This window comes from Hippoglossus hippoglossus, chromosome 1 (assembly GCF_009819705.1).
Source record: "Hippoglossus hippoglossus isolate fHipHip1 chromosome 1, fHipHip1.pri, whole genome shotgun sequence".
Taxonomy (NCBI): domain Eukaryota; kingdom Metazoa; phylum Chordata; class Actinopteri; order Pleuronectiformes; family Pleuronectidae; genus Hippoglossus; species Hippoglossus hippoglossus.
The window spans coordinates 27506191-27527968 of NC_047151.1; the positions used below are offsets into that span (position 1 = coordinate 27506191).

Here is a 21778-nt window from a genome sequence, read left to right on the forward strand (position 1 = left end):
GAACAAGTCGAGTGTTTAAATTAAAAAAAGAATCCAGCTGCTGCTACACAACGAGCTGCTTCACCTGTGACGTTTAAAATCTCATCTCTACTGTTTTTATTTACCACTGTGTTGAATATACATATCTGCCAGAAGTAAATTTATTGACGCATTTAAATTATAATTGTTTTATAAAATCTCACAGCAAAGAGCATTATATTGTATAGAAATTCAAACAAATTACAATTACAGAGTACAATTTAAACCCCCCCCCCCCAAAAATACTACATATTCTAGATTTGTTTTATTATAAATTAGACATTTCTGACGTAACTGAAATTTTATTTTTTGTTTGTTTGATGGTTTATGACGAGAAGAAAACCCGAAGCACCTTATTGCCCGTGTGGGATCAGAAGTGTGCGAGTGGAACTGTTTCATGTCACTGTTACAGGTTTATAATGTTCAGATTGACACACACACACACACACACACACACACACACACACCCTCCTCGAGTTGAAGGGTCTGTTGCTAAGTCGCCTCTTTAAGTATAACACACAGCGTCGAAACACTCGGATAAGAACCAAAAACAGCCGTCGAGGATTCGTCTAAACTGATTTTAACTGAACCGCTTTCGTTGCCCAGTGTTATAAAACAATTGTCTGCTTTTTACGACATGGCTTTTAAAGAAAGATGTTTAGAGACTTGATATATTAACATGAAAATCCAGTTTTTATTTTATTATTTCTCTCTAATCCTGAGACGAGCATCCAGGAGCAAGTGGTTTTTAATCCATGCCCGGCCCCACCCTATATTCTGGAGCACATGGTACGATCTGTGGAGACCTGACCAATAAGTTTAATAACTAAGGAGAAGAAGAGTTGAGATAAAGAAAGGAAAAGAGGAGTGAAGGGAACTGAGGGTGGGGAGGGAGGAGGGGCGGGGGGGGCGAGGAGACAGTTTGCACATTGTTTTGTTTCCCTTTTTAAAAGAAGTCCTTTTTTTTTTTTTTCGCGATGCTTTGTGTAAAACCGCCGCCTTAAGTCAGGAGAAATGTTCAGAGAGACGAAGAGGGAAGGAGAGGACAGTCTGCGCCTCCCTCGAGAGGGGGGGGGGAGGAGGGGGGTGGCTGGGACGCTTGGATGATTTGGTGTGAATGCATGCATACTGTTGTGTGTGTGTGTGTGTAGTTTGTTGCAGGGTGTGTTTGGGAGCTGTTTGTAAAGTGTGTGTGTGTGTGTGCATCTGTGGGCCAACACAATGTGTGGGTGTGTGTTGTTTTTTGTAATGTTTGTGTGTGTGTGCGTGCATATTAATGTATGTATGCAGTTTTTTTTCCCTCCCCTCGCTTCCCTCCATCTCCATTTATGGCATGTTAATGTCTGCCTGCTCACTCGAAAGAGCTTTTGACAGTGGTGTGTGTGTGTGTGTGTGTGTGTGTGTGTGTGTGTGTGTGTGTGTGTGTGTGTGTGTGTGTGTGTGTGTGTGTGTGTGTGTGTGTGTGTGTGTGTGTGTGTGTGTGTGTGTGTGTGTGTGTGTGTGTGTGTGTGTGTGTGTGTGTGTGTGTGTGTGTGATGCGCATGCCTATGCCAGGCTGGGTCTGATTCTTATGTGCTGCATACGTGTGTCTGGCTTCGTGTGGAGAGTGCGCATGTCTGTCGCTGTGTGTGGGTGGTTTGGGTGCTCAGCTCTGCAAGGTCTGTATATACGTGTGTGTGTGGGTGGGTGGTATGTGCACAGAGGTTGAGATGAGTGGCTGTTTGTTTTTGTCTGCCTCAGAGAGCAGCATAGCTCTTTTTTTTTTTTTTTTTTTTTTGTCCTCCCCTGACTTACACACACACACATCTGCAGAGTCACTCATCCACAGCACCGACTTCATACATGTGTGACAGGGCTGCAGATGTACTGCGGCCATGTTGCACATGTGGCTGCAGAGCTACTGTCCCTGGGTGAACATTTAAATGTGAAATAAGATGCCAGACAAAGCAGAACCTCTGTCTGGGTTTTTATTTTTTTTTAATCCTACAGATTCCTCCTCTAATTATTCCGTCTCTGCCTGGTGAGCGTCTCGTGTTCCTGTGTGAGCAGCTCAAACTGCAGCCAGGACACTTTCTTCCCCTCAGTTCTCCTCTACTTCCCTCTCTGCCCTCCCCTGCCGCCTCCCCACTTTTCTGTTTTCTTTGTTTACATTTCTCTGTCTCATCCCCTCATTATGTATACATTCTCTCTCTCTCTTTCTCTATCTCTCTCTCACACACACAGACACACACACACAGGAAGGAGCTAAATAGTGTTGGCCCCTTGTTGCCTCATTATGTGAACCATCATTTAACATCTACTGCTGCTTCATTTCTGTGTCGACTCCATTTCCTTTGTCGAATGCAAATCCCGTGTGTGTGTGTGTGTGTGTGTGTGTGTGTGTGTGTGTGTGTGTGTGTGTGTGTGTGTGTGTGTGTGTGTGTGTGTGTGTGTGTGTGTGTGTGTGTGTGTGTGTGTGTGTGTCACATACATGTGAGCTATTCGAATGCAAACATGCAAATAAATGGGCGTAGGTACGTTTGACCAGGCACATCTGTGCTTTGTGTGTCTGAGTGAGTGAGTGCGTTCTGCCCACCTCCCTCTCCTGGGACCCTGTGGTCCGATTGTGTGATATTTCTTTTTTTTGTGTGTGTGTGTTTATTGCACTTTTAATAATCAGACTTGATGAGAAAAGTCTGTGTCCCTAAATTTCCCTGGCTGCTGTCGCCGACCAAACACAACATCCACAGGAGAGACGCAGCCAATCGTGGAGCTAATATCGATCAGACTGTTGAATCAATTGACCAAGTGCGGTTAAAGAAATAATTCTAATCGTCCTAGACTTGAGCAGTGACGTGTGTGTGTGTGTGTGTGTGTGTGTGCGGGCGCTGTTCTTCCTGAGGAGGAGATGTTTGTTAAGAATCTCCCAGGACAGATGAGGCATTGCGGCAGTCTGCCGTCACATGAGCGAAGCCACAATCCAGACAAAGACACAAGAGTGAGAGGAGAGAGGAGACTAATGACAAAGAGGAGGAGGAGGCGGCGAGCGTCTCGCTGGCCCTGTGCCACCAAGATAAATACCTGGGTGCGTGTTTGTTTATGTACCGTGGCGTTTTTGCAGAGGTGTGGGGTCGGAGGCTGAATAAATAAACGTCAGATTTTCCTAAAGCCTTTTTAACACGACCCCGGCAAGACGAGCAGCCACTTAATGGACGCTAATGGAGATCCAGAGAAAGAGGAACGCTTTCAAAAAATGAGCTCGTCTGGAGAAAATGACAATTAGCTTTTGTTTTACCACAAGGTTGAAATTGCACTAAATATCCGCAGAAGAATTGAAGAATATCTTGTATCCAGAAACACATTTGGCTGAATGTCTGAAGCTTTCACGCACTATGATAATGTGAAGACAGTTTTATTAGAATGGCAGAAGTGATCTGGCAAATCTTCAACTGTACTCAAGAATTGGTGATCTGGAAAAAACGGTGAATTTCTGCGGGAGCAGGAGCCCAATATTTAAGCAACACTATGTAACTAACTGAGCAACAGCGCCCCCTGCAGCCACCTATTCTGTTGGGAAGATGAAGTGGTTTTCATGTAGAGAAAAAAAGTCTTACCGATATTTCGTCCCACTCATTGAACTAAAATATTACCCATGATCCTCGGCTTCCTGAACCACAAGAGCTGCAGCTGGAACAAATCCACCAAACTCTGTTCAGAATTCTTCATATTTTCAAAGATTTCCTGCTGAATATTGGAGATTAACTCTGGTTGTTAATAACTTCTGAGTCTTTTCAACCGATCCACAGTTCAGCTTCACTCTTCAACTTGCTGGAGCTGATTGTGACAGTTGAAGCTGCGACTGAGGAGGGCGTCCACTGAAGAGGTGAAGGCTCCGTCAGACCTCTGCGTTGTTTTTCCAATAGTCTGAATTTGAAAATCCAGAGAGAACCTGAAGTCTCTGTAATTTATTGTTACTGTGCAAGAGGAGCTGTGGAGACGTCGTGTTCAGGCCGATGCAACACGCTTCTCGTCCAAGTTTCCGCCGTCTGTCGGTGCTTGTTCTCCTGCGTCGTCGGGTTTGCTGGGTGTTTCCCATAATGAATGATTCAGAATGATATTTAACAAAGAAGTAGTTTTGAACACTCCTCTGCAGAGATGAAACTGAACAGTAATACTCGGTGGTAAATCAAAACACCTTTCATTAAACCCATAAAGTTGCTGTATGTAGGTTTGTGCTGTCGCTGCATCGGCATAAACATCTTTTCACTTGCTGGTTTAGGAGAAACGTTGCAAGTTCAGCTTCAAATTTAATTCCTGTACATTCCAAGAGGTGGCGCCAGCAGTTAAAGCAACAATGTTAAGTTTTGCTTCTATTTTGATCTTTTTTTTTTCTGCCGTCGAATGTTGGTGGCAAAGAAGTTTAGCCCTTTTTGTGTTTATTGTCGCGCCCTGTCATTAGCGCTACTTCGCCCTCCTCTCACGTTAGACTGGGGGCATACTGGACGCTACAGTGACTCAATACCGCCACCTAAAGTGCAGTGGTATTATGAGACAGGACGGGGCTAGCCGATTAGCATGCTAACTTAAGTTCATAACTGTGCAACAACACGGACGTCTTCGACATCGTGTCGAAACAGTTTTTGAATGTCATAAACAAAGATACTTACATATTTCACCTGTAATCTTTTTTTAAAAAGTCATCACAGGCTGTGGCCATGTCTGAGCACAGATGTGACTAAAGGTTGAGCAGGGCCGGAGAACACATTTTTGTTTTTTAAGCGAGTTTGGTCGCACTTTTAGAAGAGCTTTGTACACATTTCAGAAAGTTTTCTTTTTGTTTCACACTTTCTGTTGCCTTTTGTGTTATTTTGTTTTCTACATTTGAGCTAGTGTACTGTAGTCCTTGAAAGGTATTTTAAAGGAGATGCTACTAATAATTCAACATTAACACCTGTATGTAGAGTTGCCAAGTTGTGTAAAAAATTTACAAAAAGACAGAGCGGAGACATGGCTAGCTGTAAAATAGTTTAGAGAAAGAGAACCACATATTTTTGCATTGTGATTGTTGTATGACTGCGGTGCTGCAGGTGGGGGGGTCGAGGGTTTGGGGTTTTGATGCCGGACCAGATGTTTGGTTTTTACTGTGCTGCAGCTGCTGTCGGGGCAGGAATCAGAAAAACTGCAGAAAGCTCATGGACGAGCTAACTGATAAACGGATGGACGGTTGAGGGAATCAAAACGCTGCCAGGCTCACTTCATTTAAGGCTACAAGTCTGAATGTCTGTTAGAAAAAATCTCTTTGTGGATAAAGTATTACTCTCCATTGTCTTGTGACGATTCAAACACATATCTTGCATAAACGTCAATTAGAAATCGACCCAAAGTAAGTTTACTTGACCTGGTTCTTGGGCCAGCTTTTCTACAAATAAGCTACTGCTGCTTGACTGTTTTGTTCTTCTTAAGATGCCACCTGGTGACTTAATGCAGCTACTGCAACTCAGAGAAGGAGGGGGGGGGGGGACTCAGCAGCTGCAGTTACTGCGTGTGTCACCAGAGGGCGGAATTCCAAAAAGCAGTGATCCTACACAAGCTACGATTGTAATGAAATAGTCTCGATCACTGTATTCAACCGAGCACCTTAACAGCGGACCGCCGGAGGCTCCTGCTGCTCATTTTACAAGTCCGACACAAGACACACCCACCAAAACTAAGATGCCAAAAAAATCAGTTGTCAGTCGATTGAAAGTTACTGGCACGACTTCCAAAAAGAAAAGAGCCCAGCAGCCGTTTGAGCTTCAACTCGTCCGTTCGCAAGTTTGTCCATCGCTTTCACTCCTGATCTCTGTCTCGGCTGCCAATCCACAGATGGGAACAAAAGTGACGAGGAGAAAGTGAAATAATCTTTATAAATAAATAAAAAAAATGCACCTTTGGGCAAGCGCTCGACTTTCCTGGAGAGCCAAAGCCCTCTGCACCTTTCTGAGCACACTCACTGTGTCACTTCCTGTCTGTGGTTTGGTTGCTGGTGTCAGAAGTGGGACGGGGGGGGGGGATTGAGATGTAACGTGAGGGTTCTTTGTGTAAGTTCCTTATTTTTGTTTTTTTTATCTTTTTGTACTATTATTCCCTTTTTATTTTGTATGTTTTCTCTTCACTCTCTTTATGACATTTGTTGTTTACTGTATGAAAAAATTAAAACGTGCCCATCGATCTGTCTCCCTCCCCCCCCCCCCCCCCCCGCCCCCAGGCGGGAAGTGGGAGCATTGACTGTGCAAACTCTACTCCAGGTGGTTGGAGGAGGAGTGACCGTGGGTGCGGGGGAGAGCTCAGCCGGGTGAGGGGTGTCAGCAGGAGGGAGGAGGTCGGAGTTGTTTCAAACGGGGTTCCTACACAGATCTGGGAGGTTGTCAGGAAGTGAAATGTGATTGTTCAGAAATCACAGAGAAGGAAGGTGAGCACACAACAAGCATCTGATGGTTCAGACCCAAACAAACGCACAACTTTCAGCGTCACAAACACTTCCAGAAAATTGGTGAAAACTTTCCCCTTAAAAATCCAGTTTGATTGACAATCATCGAGCAAAGATGGCTGAGGTTGCAGGGCTGTAGTCTCCTGGTCGATCGGTCGGACAATCGCAGGTGTTACTCCGTAGAGCAGAAAAGTATCACACCAGTGGCCTTCCAGGATTATACCATTATTTTTCAGCTTTTGCACAACTTTGAACTCGCACATCCTCGTGTCGACTGCGAAGTTTTAGCCTTTTAATGTTTCCTTGCTGCCGGCTCTGCAGTAATTGACACCATGTCAAAGAAGTATAAATAAATAGGCAAACAAAGAGTTTTTGGTTTAATGTGCTAGAGTTTGTTTGTGCTTCTCAGTAGAGTTGAATCTTCCCTGTGCAACCAACACATTGGCAAGATTTCCTATGGTTGACTACAGCTCTACGACTTTCTTCCTTCCTTCTATCAATTTTGTCAAAAATGCTTCGGGTGTTTGACTTAACTGTCATATTTATTGCATGGGAAAATGTCTGGTGCGAGTCCTGGTTGTATTTGTCTTTTATTTTTCTAACATATGTTAGAATCCAGTCAAACTGTTAAAGGAAAAGTCCACCCCTCAAATATTAAAAATCTAAATCACTTATCAGTGTATTCTCCTGAGAGCTTTAGCTCCAGGTGCTTCTCCATTAAAGCTGTATCACTCTGTGTTGTTGGCCTGTTGGGGGCAGTGCACCAAGCAGTAACCACACTAACATATTGATATAACGGCCAGTTTGGGGAATTTGCATTAGCAGCCAACTGTCTTTTTTTGAAAAGAGAATCCTTATAGATCGGTGGATATTGGAAAAACCTTTACACCATTTTGATAACAATACTGGCTCTACTAGTGACATATTAAACAGACACTGATCAACATCAGCCTTTATTTGCATCATCGTTCTGGCCACCTGATGATTTTAAGTCCGGTATTCAGCCTCCTTTTTGCTCCATTTTGGCCTCTACCACCTCCTGTGGAAGAGATCTGGCTCTTCAGTTGCTCCACTGTGTTTGTCTGTCTGCAGCTTGGTGCTGGGCAGCAGCTGCTGAAAGTACTGGGCCATAAAACCAAAGCAATCATTTGAAAGATGCCAAAAATGCTATGTAGAGCTGAAGGAGGCGGCAGGTTCGGGTACGAGTGACACTTCCCAAATTAACACAAACTCGTCTATGTCAGAAACATGAATATGTGCAGCTTTAATATCGAAAAGCAAAAGCTTCTCTCAAAATCCTCCATGAAAGAGGCAGAGGGAGCAGCCTCACAAAGCCAGAAAAAGAGGCAGCCACCACAAAGGGGTTGTGCAAAGCCAATGCATTCTGGGTAATGTAGGAAACCCCAGACTAAATAAAGGGTGGATTTCTCCTTGGTAGGAACTCTGCTGAAAACCTGGAGTTGTGTCATTGTGTGTTTTAAAAACTGGAATACCTTGAGAAGAGAAGAACGAGGGAAGTAGATACGAGACTCTGTGGAATCAAGGTGGTGAAGCCTCTTGGTTAGTCGCTCCCTCTCCATCCCTTCGTCTCCGTCAGCACCGTCTCTTCCTCAACGCTGCGACCTCATCAACCCTCGCCCAACTTTTCCACCTTGTACTCCTTAAGCTCCACTCGTCTCTAATCCTGCTGCCTGCAGGCCTGTAGTCTTCTATCCAGAAACATTTACTCTGCTCTTTCCCAAATCCCCACACACCAGAGACAAAACACACAGACACATATATATCTATATATACTGTATATGCATACATGTATACAAAACGGGCAAACCTCTGAGATACAGAAGCTCACACACACACCTGCAGACTCTCAGGATGTGTTGCAGGACACGTGTGTGTCTCCGTGTCGCTGATGCAGTTAAATAAAAAAAGTACCAGTTTACCTCGGGAGCTCTCAGCCATAGCCGACCTTAATCCCCACAGATATCTCAGCGCCGCACGCAGCTTCTGAACTGCTGCGGCTGCTGTTACAAAGCAGGTACATAACTTTTTCTTTAGTTTTTTTTCAGGAACAAACCTGGGAGCCTCAGCAGAGCGCTCTCGGACCATTTGAATGCATATAGTGCAGGGTTTTTACAGAAGCAAGCCGAGAGTCCATGTCAACACAGTCTTACCTCAGAATCATACTACATAACAGGTGGGGGGGGCAGGGCTTACATATGACCATAACAACAGTGAATGACTATTTTTTATTCCTTCGCTTCCTTGTCTCTGGTGTTGGGTGAAGATTCTCTGCAGAACTCTTCTTTTTTTTGTTTTTCCACTATAAATATATAAATATATAAACTGTACATTATGACATAGAAGCACTATCGAAGTTTGATTGTTAGATGTGCACTCGCAGCATGAGGTATTATTCTTTATTATTCTTCATATCTCAGAAAAATGAAGAAGTGACATAACAGTTTTTGGAAGTAAATGGAGGGAAAAAAGGACTTTTAAAGAATTATAACAGAAACAATGCAGTAGCGTCTACTGATGTCAAAGAAAATACCCAACCTCACCTGAACACTCGTGTGCACGCACGCACCCTAGACTTTAACCCCAGCCCCGCCGTGTTACCCCGCCCTGCCCCCCCCCCCCCCATCCAAAACATAGCCCTGATGCCCCTTTGCGCCACCCCCCGCCCCCATGCCCTGTGTACATGCCAGTGTTTCCCCCATGTGTTCCAAGTGCCAATAACTTTGTGAATTCCTAACTGTGACCCAGTAATAAAGATAATTGCACATTAACTACTGTAAAGAGAAAAGTAAACCAGAATGATTAAAAATGAGGAAAAAAATCTTAATAAAAGGTTTGTAACAAACAGGAATGACCTTATGCCTGTGTTGGGTCTTTATTTACCTTTTCTGGGATCTTGATAAAATCTTTAAGCTCTGAAAGGATATTTTCATCATTAAGTTTGTTTGCATTTAATATATTTAGTATTAGTTTGTCAGCATTCACACTATAGTTTGTATGGTCCTGCATCATTCAACTGATGTCAACCATTCCAATCAATCAAATCGTATTGGTATAGCCCATATCCACAAATCACAATTTGTCTCATAGAGCTTAACAAGGTGCAACATCCTCTGAACCCTCAACAAGAGTAATGGAAACTACCAATAATCTATTAATGGGAAACAACCTAGAAACCTCGGAGAGCCACATGTGAGGAGCGGACAACATCGACAGTCATCACACAACCACGACAGCATCTTGACTTTTTGTATCTTTCGCCTTGGACGTGGAGTCCTCCTCTTTGGGAACCACGTCATTAACACCTGCATTACTGGGTGGAGCGTTGTCACTGTCCGTGTCATCGTCGCTGTCAGTCTTGTACTCGTCGCTGTCTGAATCATCGTAATAAATGTCTTCCCACCACCTTAATTTATCGTCCTCTTCGTCGTCCTCTCTTGCATTTCTCCTGGGCTCTTCAGGCAGGGGGGGGTCATCAACCTCAACAACACCTGCGTCCACTTCATTGTCTTCGCTGATCTCAAGATGTCCAAAGTCTTCAGTCGCGTCTGGGCCGCCATCATTGTTGTCTTCATTGCTTTCAAGATTGTCATAATCCAAATAATTGGTATTTATAACAACGTCAGCCTGACTCAGTCCAAGGTTTTGTAAAAAATTCATTACATAAATGTCCTGATCAGCTGGTGGCAAATCTCCATGTACATTAACGATCACCCGCGTTCCTGCAAGTAGAGAATTGTATTACATTATCACAGACTTAATCTGTGAATCGGTTTCCATATGAAATAGTGAACAAAGTACTTACGAGTTCGATCGTTATGTGCACCGTCTCCACGTGGAACATTCTCCATTGTGAAATTACGGCTTAAATTCCAAGTTTATCGCCAAGTTCTTATAAATCTCAAGACTTTAGTTATTTCTGATACTAACGATTCAGAGGACCATGAAAATCATGAGACTTATATAGTCCTTTGATCAAATCTCTTTGATCCTACAAAGAAATTACTTAAATCTCAAGATCTATATTTATTGGCTCATAAAGGACCATATAAATCTTTATATGTCCTTATGACATCACATCATCACATCAAACAACTATCTAGACTCGAGACTTTAATCTCTAGACTCAGATTTCAAAATAATGAATATTGTGGCCACTTCTATGTGGCTCCTGGCCCACAGAGGAATAAAGGGCAATAAAAGGGAGACACCTTTATAGGAGGGGGCATCACACCACTTCCAGGAATGATGCACCAACACAAGATGGCGTTAATGCACCTTGACGTTGGTTGCCCCCCCCCCCCCCCACCGATAAACCGAACAGAAGAAGAGAGGGTCCACAGAGGGGACACAGTGGATGGCGGTGGTGCACCTTGGTTGTTAGTTGCCCCCTGCTGGTAGACCGAACAGAGAAGAAGAAGAAGCCTTTGAAGGTAAATCTTGAAAGAATAAAAGTAAAAAGGTAAAAGCCATCTCAACAGGTACAAAGGACTGGGTGAGCTGGCTCCGTCCAGTCCCATGCATCGACCTGGTACTGCAGTGCCTCCAGGACCGGTGGGTGGCAGAGGTGCGTCCTGCTGGTGAGCCGAACAGGGAAGAAGAAGAGGAAGTAAAGGAGGTGGCTGCCACCGGCCAATAAGCCGAACAGAGAAGTAGGGTCAGGGGTTCGGGTCTTTTTTTTAAATCTTCAGCTTTTTCTGCAGTTTTTATTCACATGATAGGACCGAGTCCACCTTGTGACTGCTGCAGAGGACTCTGGCCTCAGTAGGTTTTAAATTGGTGTCAGTAGAAGGCTCCTTGAGTGATGACATCATGCAAAGACCTGCTGTCGTTATCACATGCCTTGGATCTTGGCGACATTGTCATGTTATGCACTTTCAGCTTAGCTCAGCTTTTCGTCTCTTATTTTAGCAGAAAATAAGTTTTGACTTAAATAATCTTGTCAGTGACCAGTGTGCTGCTCCTGTTCCCGCAGAGTTTAACATGAGACATATCTGAATGAGTCAGCCTCCTGCCTGCTGACGTGGTGTTTTCAGAACTACTTGTAGTTCACAAAGCCACCAGGAGCCCGCGCCCTGCTCGTTAGGGCCTGTTAATGTAATTTGACATGGTCGGGTCGGCTCTCAGAACAGCTTGTGATGAGGTTTCCATTTTGAAGAGTGCGTCTCAATTAAAACTCACTCCTATAACACCTGCAGGACAGTGAGAGAACTACAGCCCAGATGCCTGTTCATACAGCAAAGGCACAAAGACACAGCACAAGTCTGAACAAGTCTTGAAGGTGCATTTGAAAGGAGCAGAGCAAATCAGAACAACACATTCAATGATAATAGTAATAATAATAATAATAATACACCACTGCCATTTGACTTTATGTTGAACATGTTTAATAAAACATCTCACTGAATCATTCAGTGCCAGTAACACAACAACCATGTGCGACCGCGTCATGTCTTTGTCCGGTAACATCGATTGTTCTTGTAGTGCATGTGAAATGAAATCCTCAATAAAACAATAAGTCCAAATGTAGGAGAACAGAAAAGAATGAAAGGTTTTGCAACCTTTCTATTCGCTGGAGGCAGTAAAGTAGTAGAAACAGCTGTTTGGCATTAAAGGGCACAACGTCAACCACTTCGTAACATTAAACTCATTCTTAACCAGGATTTAAGTTTCTACATCGCCGGGGTTTGTTTTACACTTGTTACATTTTAAAATCATCGATTACATGGCAACTCCCGAAATGCTTGTGATATTAGAACATTTCTAGTACTGAATCTTTTTACATTGAATTTATGGATTTGTATTTTTTTGCAACTAAATTTCAGACTTAGGTATTTTTCACAAATTCAGAATCAAAAATTCAAAGTTTTAAAAATTCAAAGTATATCTCAAAGTGCTTAAATCCAGTTGCAAAAAATCGACTTCCAAAATTCTGATTAAACACCCGGGATACTTATACTTATTGAACTTTTGAAGACTGAAATAAAAAAATACAAATACAAAATTTCAATGTGAAAAAATTCAGTACTAGAAATTCGATTAGAGACACCATAGAAGGTAAATTCTGAGATTTCGATGTTTTTTTGTAATATTAGATTAAAGTTGTAGTTGAGGAAAAAGTTACAGTATGAAAAGAACGAGCTTGCAATTGAGAATAGAAATATTACGTATTTGAAAAGTTATATTACGAGAATACATTTGTAATCGAGGAAAAAAAGTCACGTTACTAGAATAAAGTTGTGATTAAGTCGGTGATAAATTCTCCTAATATATTCACTTTATACTAAGCTATAATTCACATGTAAGAAATTAACACGTAGCCAAAAAAGACGACTTTATTCTTGTAATATTATGTCCTTAATCTCAACGTCTCTGATTATTTCCCTCTAAGTGACGCTAACACTCCATCGTCTGGATTAAACAAAAACTAAGATGTGATTTTACAGCATCATGCTGAGCGTGTAGTGACGACACAGGAAAGCATCAGGTTGAACTTAAGAAACAGATTTACTAAGAGTCCTTTCATATTCCGATGGCTTCACCTTCACAAGCCTGAGATCTTACAAAGACTCGACTTGAGCTGAAATCACAACTGCTTCATTTATTTGCTTAATTTCCCACACTGTGACATTTGAGGCTGGAATACGTAAAGCACATTAAAAGCACACATGAACTACTGGATCAAAACGAGCTCTGGCAGTGACAGATCTTATAGCATGAACCCCGCCTGCATCGAACAAAGGGTGTTTGACCTCAGAGGTAAAAACCGGAAATAAAAATATAAAATTGCACGTTCTGGATTTTGTTTTTCTGTAACTGGTTGATGAAAGCAAGAAACTGCATCAAGCCTTTGTACAGGAGAAAGGTTAATTTACAAAAATGAAAGCATCAGTGTTTACATGTATACTGCAACACACCCTGATGTGGGCAGTGTTACCTGACGTGACACAAAGGAAAAGCATGGCAGACAGTCTCCAGCGGAGGGCGCTGTAGGCCTAGGTCTGGGCGGCGTGTGGACACATCCTGCCCAGCAACTGTTCCTCCACTCATTAGCTGAAGCTTCTCCAAAAAAAAAAAAAAAAATCAAGGGAAACCCATTTGCTGTGAGCCAAGGCTGCGTCTTCACCCAGCGAGAGTAACGGCGCCTCAGCCAATCGCGTGCTGAGCTACATGCAGGAGCACGACGGCGTCCGGCCCTGACCTCTGCTCAGCGACACGGGGTCACGATGAGCCCTTTCTGTCCAGCAGGGACGAGAGGCCTCGTGCCGTGAATACTGCGAGTCCGCGCGTTCTGATCTGACCCCGAACGCACCACAGCGGCTGATTTCACACGTGACTTGTTCTTCCTGTGCGGCTGAAACGTCTCCACCTGTAAAATCTGCTGCTGTCATGCGGAGGGAAAAACTCACAGACTTTCTGTCCAATCACTGCTGCCCGTTTAACTACTGATTGGCGATCATATAGGCACATCAACAGAATGCGCTTTTAATAACGGTATAAAAATAGATTTAAGGCAACTCTGAAAAGCCCCGGCCCCTCCACCTGCCCCCTCCCACGCTGCTTCTGTCAGCTAAAAGCACGAATCAACAGTTAAAAAAAGGAAAACCTGCCAAGACGCAAAATGAGATTAGTGTCACTTTATCTCTTTGATCATTCGAATGACGTTCCGTCTGTCCACCCTTTCTTTCCTTCTCTAAAATACTTTCAAATCTTTTTACTTCTGGAAACTAATAACTTACTAAACAGATTTTTAGTTTGTGGGTTCATTACGGAGCCTTGTTCACGGATCTTCATGGATCTTGATGGAACAAATATTGGGGGAACCGACACGTACGAGTGTGTGTGATTGGATTTAAAGGGACTGTTGGGCCTTGGCAGGGGAATGTTCTCCACTGGGTGACATTGAACTTTGCAAATGTGTTTTTATCCCGACAGCTTTAACGTCCCGACCCTCCCTTTCCGTACCTTTATTTACAACATTAACCGAAATGTACCAGTATGAAAACATAAACACAGCGGAGTTCCCCCCCGCTCAAAGCTCTGCTGCCGACATTCACCAGAATCACTAAAAGCAGAGGGAGGAGAACGACGGCGACCAGACTTCTCTCCAGTTTCTCCTCGGTGAGAGGAAAGGAAGGGAGGGGAGGGGAGGGGACGGAGACACCTTCCTCTTCCCGTTATCTGTCCATCCATCCAACCGCACAGACAGGGAGGAGTCGGTGAGTGTGGTCGAGAGGTCGGAGGTCACCGACGTCAGAGAGTGAAGAAGAGGATGAGGACCACGATCATGATGGTGACCAGCACACCAATGGCGCACCACTGCCTCCGACCTGAGGGACACGAGAGACACAAAGCTCGTTACCTCCACCAGGGAGGTGGGTTGGGATCCAAGGACCTTCTGTCATTTCTTTAGAGTGTGAGAAATATGGTGCAGCTCTACTGAATTTAAGGGAACTGTTATGTGCTCCGACGAGATCTTCACTTAGTTGTTTGAACGTGGAGAATCATTCTAAATGTCAGAGTGTGTGTGTGTGTGTGTGTGTGTGTGTGTGTGTGTGTGATAACTTACTGCTGGTCATGTGAGACACCTTCTCCAGCTTCTTCAGGACCGAGTCCATGCGGGACGACGTCTGGTCCATCTCGTCTCCAAAATCCCCCAACATACTAACATGAAAAGAAGAAGGAACATGAGATGATTTTTGAATTATAAAGCTTTAGTGTCACGACAAAAAAAAACACAATACTCTGCTTTAAGCGCACATTGCTCACACTCAGCTTTCTCCTTTTTGTTCTGTGGCTAAAATTAGCAGCTCACAAACTCTATGAACTTGAAAAACTATTTGGCTCTGGCAGATGTTCACAGGATGTTATGAGAGGAGAACTGAAATGTGACTGAAAGGGGAAGACAAACAATTTATTTTAATCAGTTTGATTAAAAAGAGTTAATTTACTGTGAATTATGAGAAAGTTTCCTCCTTCACTCCCTGAGCGTCTGTTCTCTGTAACTCTGGTGAGTGGGTTCGACCTCCTGTGAGAAGAACTGACTGAGAGTCACAGCTTCAACAGTAGATCAGTAAAAAGACTCTGAAGTTATTAAAAACCAGAGTTTATCTCCAATATTCAGCAGGAAACTGTTAAAATATGAAGAATTCTGAACAGAGTTCGGTGGATTTGTTACAGCCGGAGATAATAATATAATATCCAGCGTTCAGCTCAGTGATGGACTTTGTTTTTTCTCTACATGAAAACCACGACTTCCCCCCCGAAACGCAGCCCCAAAAAATGAATCACCACGTGTGGCTGCAGGGGGCGCTGTTGCTCAGCAAGAAATATAATAACATTTGCGTTCTTGTGACTTTAAGTGAGTCAGTGTGTACTGACGACAACAAGGTGATGAAGTGTGTGAGCACGCTGCCTGTGTTTATTCTGCTCAGCCCTCAGTGTTTTCACGAGGGTGTTTAGTCACCGTTCACTGACACGTTCTGCTACGACAAACAAACATCACTCTGTGTGTGTGTGTGTGTGTGTGTGTGTGTGTGTGTGTGTGTGTGTGTGTGTGGTCTTAGCCTCGTGTTGACCAAACAAGTCAAGAAACTGGAAAGTTACAGGAAACATTAATAGGAATCTTCCCAAATAAAGGCACAGCTTAAAGAGGAGGGGTTCATCAGGAGGAGTGTCCAGCTTCAGGGGACATTTTGACCCATTAGGATGATAATATAAATATAAACCACCTAAAACCTGAGAGTTTTCTGAAGAGCTGACAAAATTGGCAACATTTACAAAAACCTTTACATTTCTCCGCCTCTGAAGCAGAATAAACATTTGAGAGCTTAAACAAACAAACTACATCTCTCATGAGTATTTCAACGAATCATGATTTGTATTTCACCATCACGTGTCTCGAAAAGGACGACGCGGTGGATGAGATGCACACAAACGTCGCTCTCGGTCTTAAAGGTATATACACGCATGTCCCGTCAGGTCTAAATGGGTTAAATCAGAGCTTCTCTTGAGTATGTGGTTCCACTTAATGACTAAACCTCTTGCAGTCACTTACAGTCGATATGGGAAAATTTACAGTAAAATGATGCTTGTGTGTGTGTGTGTGTGTGTGTGTGTACTCACACTGCTTGTTCGTCCAGCTCGTCTCCAATACGTCCTGACATGTCTTTGAGGACTCTGATGCTGCCCGACACCAACTCCAACTGATCATCCTGCTCCTGCACGATGAGCTACACACACACACATACACACACACACACATTTTTTGTGTGAATATTATGGATATAGTTACTGCGTTTAAATTAAACCTACATTTAGCCATTATTCCTGATACGTATTAGCTTGTCTTTGCAGTTAATTTGTTCAATCAGAAAGAAAAAAAACTTGCACATAAGCATTTTAGCCACAATGTCAATCTTGTCTGCTGTCCTCACAATATCACAAAGACAAGGATGTCTTGGATGTCAAATTGGAAAGTGTGTGTTTAGGCGGTACCATCCCCTGCCACTAGGGGCCGGTACTGAGTTACCTCGCCTAAGCACACCTAATCACAACATGTTGTTTTTTGTTCATTGTGGGGTTAACCCTGAAAATCATACAGGGCATTATCCTGACCTTCTTTTCACTGAATCTGAGGTAATTCTCCTGGGGTCCAGGTTTTTGGTCCCGACCCTGTGACTGTGCTATCGGGTTCCAGACCCCACAATGTGATAAAGACAAACACACAGCACTCATCTCTTCAAACGATCTACCTTTGATTCATTTACCACTAAAACCACAACCTGACACCGGGTGTGTGACGACACACTTTCCTCATTCGACAGGAAACCGAAACCGACATCTCACAATCTGACACTGAAAATAAACCGTACACCTGCATTTAATCCTGTGTCCCTTCATCACCGTGTGTGAACTTAGTGGAGGAGACAAAGATCTTCGTCTTCCTCATCTTCACATTTGCTTTGATTCACATTAAACAGTGAAGACGGATTTTACAGGAGGAAACTGAGCGGCACTTCCTGCTGCGTGTTTATTCTAAAATGTAATTTTTAAATAAAACCCACGAACGAGATCTCTCCTTTTCCTCTTTTTCTGTATCAAACCCTGCATCTTCCTCTTCTTTGTTTCTTCCTCTACTAAACTATTGCTAATTAAGCTTCTGTCCATGTTCTCCTCCTTTCACTCTTGTCCATTTATTCACCTGCTGTTGTTCCTGTTGGTCCTGGATGTATCTGGAGTTCGCGGACACCAGGTGAGCCTCCAGTCCGGTTGACTTGTCCTGGCCTGATGAAGCCAGCAGAGCCTGGCCAAACACACACACACACACACACACACACACACACGGACATGGGGTTACCAGGAGATGAGTTGTGTGTTTAGTTGTGTAATGAGGCATCACAGGCCTGCGTGTTTGAAAGTTTGTTGGATTTGTGCTGCAAACACTTTTGACGACGACACTTTCCAAACCACAGGATGCCGCAGTGATTTATTTTTGGCGTGTGCGCGCCCTGACAACACATCAGCTGCAGTGGGAAAGATACAATAGAAAAAAATGGCTCAATCAAGCCGTAAAAAGTCGTCTGTGCTTTGATTAATTACTGCAATGAATGAGGTGATCAATCAATCCTGACGCATCTCGTTTCATGATTTCATTCCTTGTTGATGGTAGAAATATTTGCCTAAACAAAGGCAACTTGCTTCTGTGTGTGTTTATGTATTCTCTCTCTCTCTCTCTCTCTCTCTCTCTCTCTGCGTTCACCAACCTGCCTGTTCTTCTTCTCTGCCTGGGCTACGGCAGAAGGGCTGGACAACTGATCTTTCATCTCCTGCAAACACAAACACACACACACACACACATGAAAATGATAAACACCTTTAACTCCACAATGTGTCACAAACATGGAGGAAGAACATCAGTTGAAAATCCGCGCTCCGGGCAAACAGCTTCATTTATCACATTTTCAGAATCTCCGGCCTGAGAACGAGAACGAGTCTTTTGTTTGGCTCAGATGACTCTTTTCTTCTCGGGTCTATTTTAAGGACGGTACCATTACTCGTAAGACTCGTGTGAGGAACTGACTCATGTTTTCCGTTGGGCCTTCGGCGCAGACAGTGATTCAGCTCAGGAGCTTTAACAGCTGCAGTGCAGGTAAACAAGCCGACAGCTGCTGATGGATAATCGATTGTCTGTCTCCTCACGACAGAAACAAAGTGAAAACACATAAATGGCTGATGTTTGACTTTGCCTGAACAACCTGTTTGTTTGGCCGTCTCTCTTCCAGCTGGTTGACCTGTAACCACTGGTAACACCAAACGGAGGAGAACCCAGTCTGTGCACAGGTGAGGCAGACACACCTAACTACTCAGGAATAAGTATGACTGGACCACACCCGTTTGTTATGCTCATAACAGCTGTTGGTTTCTTCCAAGTTTGTGTTGATGTAATTTACCTGGACAGATTTCCTGGTTCGCTCCACAAAGTCTCTCCTCTCCTGAAGTTCATTGTCTTCGAGTTTGAACTTCCCCGGATTCGACTCCACGATACCTGAGTGAGTCAAGGAGCAAACGGACCAAAACAACGCGTCCGATAACCCTAAGAACTGAGAATTCACTAACAACAGCTAATGAAAGTGCAGAAAGATAAATGGGTTTAAAACTGAAAATGCATTTAATTCACTCCTTCACTAAAACCCTGCAGAATCTTCTTACATGATTATTAATCACATGTGTTGGTGGTTCTGCTGTCACACAAGTTGAGCAGCAAGAGGAACAGTCCTGGGTCACAGCCCGATGAGATGCAGAGGCAGGTCGCTCCTCTGCCTGTTGCCCGGACATTTCCCCGACTGGTGAAAGAGTCTCTTCATAATTCTATCCTCTGCTTAATAACCATGTAAATAAGAGGGGACTTCATGAGATTAATACATCTTCTGATGCAGTTGGAAAATAAATGGAGGAGGGTGAGAGTGACACAAAGCTTCTGTTTGTGTTAAAAATACAGAAGGTCATGTGACGATGTGGGTTGTAGGCGGGTGAGGGAGAGACTGTTTTCTTGCTGTAAGGATACTGATGGTTTCACTGAGGTCCTCCAGGTCCCAGTCGATGGCCCTCAGACAGTTCCTCAGTTCATTGGTGCTCCAGTCCAGCTCATCCCGACTGACCTGAGAAAAAACATCACTAACTATACACCAAGATAACGTATAAATACTCTACGCTGCCCGTCAGCCCGCAGGTTTCACTCCACTATATAGAATAATCAGGATAAACCAGATTTCACTGATATTTACTTCTAACATGTACATCATTTTATCATTCTAGCACCATTCAGGCATTTGTATGTTCCCAAGCTATGGATTTAGCAGCTCTATAGGAGAAAACCCCAAACGATAGCAAAGCCCTTTCATATCGGACGCTTTATTTTGGCAATCCTCTAAATCCTTTGACCAGTGCTGTGTGTGTGCAGACCTGTGATGTCATCCAAGTGTCCAGAAGCCCCGACATTCAAATCCCACTCGACACGGCGTCATTCACACCGTGTTTTTAGCCTAAATGTCCTCGCTGATGTTGTCACGTGCCCCGTGGGTGAGAGCTTGTGCAGTGTGTGTGTGTGTGTGTGTGTGAATAGTGATCAGACTAAAAACATGGTGTAAATGATACAGGTTTGAGTGGAATTTGAACGTCGGGGCTTGTGGACACTTGGACGACACCACAGGAGCAGAAAGGAGGCGTGTTGTGGTTTATACGTTGTTTATTTTACGCCTGAAGAATTGATCACAAGTTACTTCATTTGTATTGTAATGGCTGCCACGCTGCTTAGCCCTGAAACTCCAGAAGTGTTTAGTGACTCAAACACTTCACCTCCATCATAGTGGTGAGTGGATGATGAGGGAAGTTTCATTTTTCAGTGAACTATCCCTTTAAGTCCTGTGATTTGCGATTGTGGTCTGTTTAAATACAGTTTGGTGGATTGGCTCCAGGACGGAGACACGTTTCGAGGCGTCACAGCTCCAGCTCACCTGGGTCCCGTCCTGCAGCAGCTCCTCCCACCTGTCATAGAGGCTGCGAGCCCGAGAGAGGGCCTTCTGCACCTCCCTGGGGGGGGGGGAGAGAGAGAGAGAGAGAGAGAGAGAGAGAGAGACACAGAGAGAGAGACAGAGACACAGAGAGAGAGACAGAGACACAGAGAGAGACACACAGAGAGAGAGAGAGGGAGAGAGAGAGAGAGAGAGAGAGACAGACACAGAGAGAGACAGAGAGAGAGAGAGAGACACACACACACAGAGAGAGAGAGAGAGAGACACACAGAGAGAGAGAGAGAGAGACACACACAAACACGGAAGTTAGTGTCAGGTGTTGTTTTCCAGTCTGAACTCTACATTCCTAGCAACTCGCCTGAGAGTAGAACACGCCTTCTACAGCCTGACCAGTAACCTGGAAGCTTTCAAGTGTCAGTGGGGGATCAGACAGGTTCTATGTTCAGTAGAGGAGGACGGTTCCTGGTCCTTCATTTTTAAACTCCGTGTGTGTGTGTGTGTGTGTGTGTGTGACATGTAGTTTTCTTTTTTTAAATATGATCTGATTGAAGTGTTATTTATTTTTGCTGATGCATGAAATGATCTAAATAAAAGTTATCTTAAAAGTCTACATTCCTCCCTGAACCCAAACAAGCAGCGGGGCTACAGCTCCTCGCTAGCCGCTCCTTGCTAGCCGCTCCTCGCTAGCCGTCTGCCCGCAGAGTCCCCGGAGCTGCTCGGCTCTTCGCAGCTGAAGCTACAGATTCAAACACACGTGGATCTCACTTGACTCGAGTCTGTTGTTGTTCTCAAACTAACATCTGCTCCGGGAGCAGCAGCTGCTGCTAGCACCGAGGCTAGTTAGCCGCGGCTAGCCGTTGAGCTAACGTCACTGGTGTAACTTCGTCTTTGGGGGGGAACACACACTCGCGGTTGAAGGATCGAGTCTGAACGTGAAGCGGGTCGAATTAACTCGAGTTGACGTTGAGTTTAAGTGTGAATTAGTTCATGTCTCACCCCTTCACGACGAAGAACGGGTCCTCCACCGACATGATGCTCACTTCCGCTTCCACGGCCCGCGCATGCGCACTTCTCAAACGGTCCTGACGCTCTGCAGGCTGCAGCTGGAAAAACAACAGAGTACTGCAAATACATCAGAGTACTGCAAAACAACAGAGTACTGCAAATACATCAGAATACTGCAAAGACATCAGAATACTGCAAATACATCAGAATACTGCAAAGACATCAGAGTACTGCAAAACAACAGAGTACTGCAAAG

General features: G+C 44.0%; 2 protein-coding genes and 1 long non-coding RNA gene across 5 annotated transcripts in view; 2 read left to right on the top strand and 1 right to left on the bottom strand.

Annotated features, from left to right (window-relative positions):
* LOC117754516 (hemicentin-2-like) overlaps nucleotides 1-21778 on the top strand; it is a 541775-nt gene that overhangs the window by 202074 nt on the left and 317923 nt on the right. The window lies entirely within an intron of this gene.
* Nucleotides 1513-15016, top strand: LOC117759063. The gene is made up of 3 exons (XR_004613426.1): nucleotides 1513-2369; nucleotides 11900-11904; nucleotides 15005-15016. It is a non-coding gene; the product is annotated as an uncharacterized LOC117759063 (long non-coding RNA).
* LOC117757397 (syntaxin-10-like) lies at nucleotides 13773-21643 on the bottom strand. 3 transcript variants are annotated; one of them, XR_004613118.1, is made up of 10 exons: nucleotides 21514-21643; nucleotides 20500-20575; nucleotides 19551-19644; nucleotides 18937-19031; nucleotides 18250-18312; nucleotides 17688-17789; nucleotides 16610-16716; nucleotides 15054-15148; nucleotides 13894-14814; nucleotides 13773-13804 (listed from the first exon to the last, which is right to left on the bottom strand). XR_004613118.1 is itself a non-coding variant. In XM_034578564.1 (9 exons), the coding sequence occupies exons 1-9, from the start codon at nucleotides 21546-21548 to the stop codon at nucleotides 14738-14740; spliced, it is 744 nt and encodes a 247-aa protein (XP_034434455.1). In that variant the 5' UTR covers nucleotides 21549-21643; the 3' UTR covers nucleotides 13775-14737. The 3 variants fall into 3 exon arrangements, 2 of the variants coding, with proteins under 2 accessions (XP_034434455.1, XP_034434576.1); XM_034578564.1 differs by having other exon boundaries at nucleotides 13775-14814; XM_034578685.1 differs by lacking the exon at nucleotides 21514-21643 and having other exon boundaries at nucleotides 13775-14814; nucleotides 19551-19664.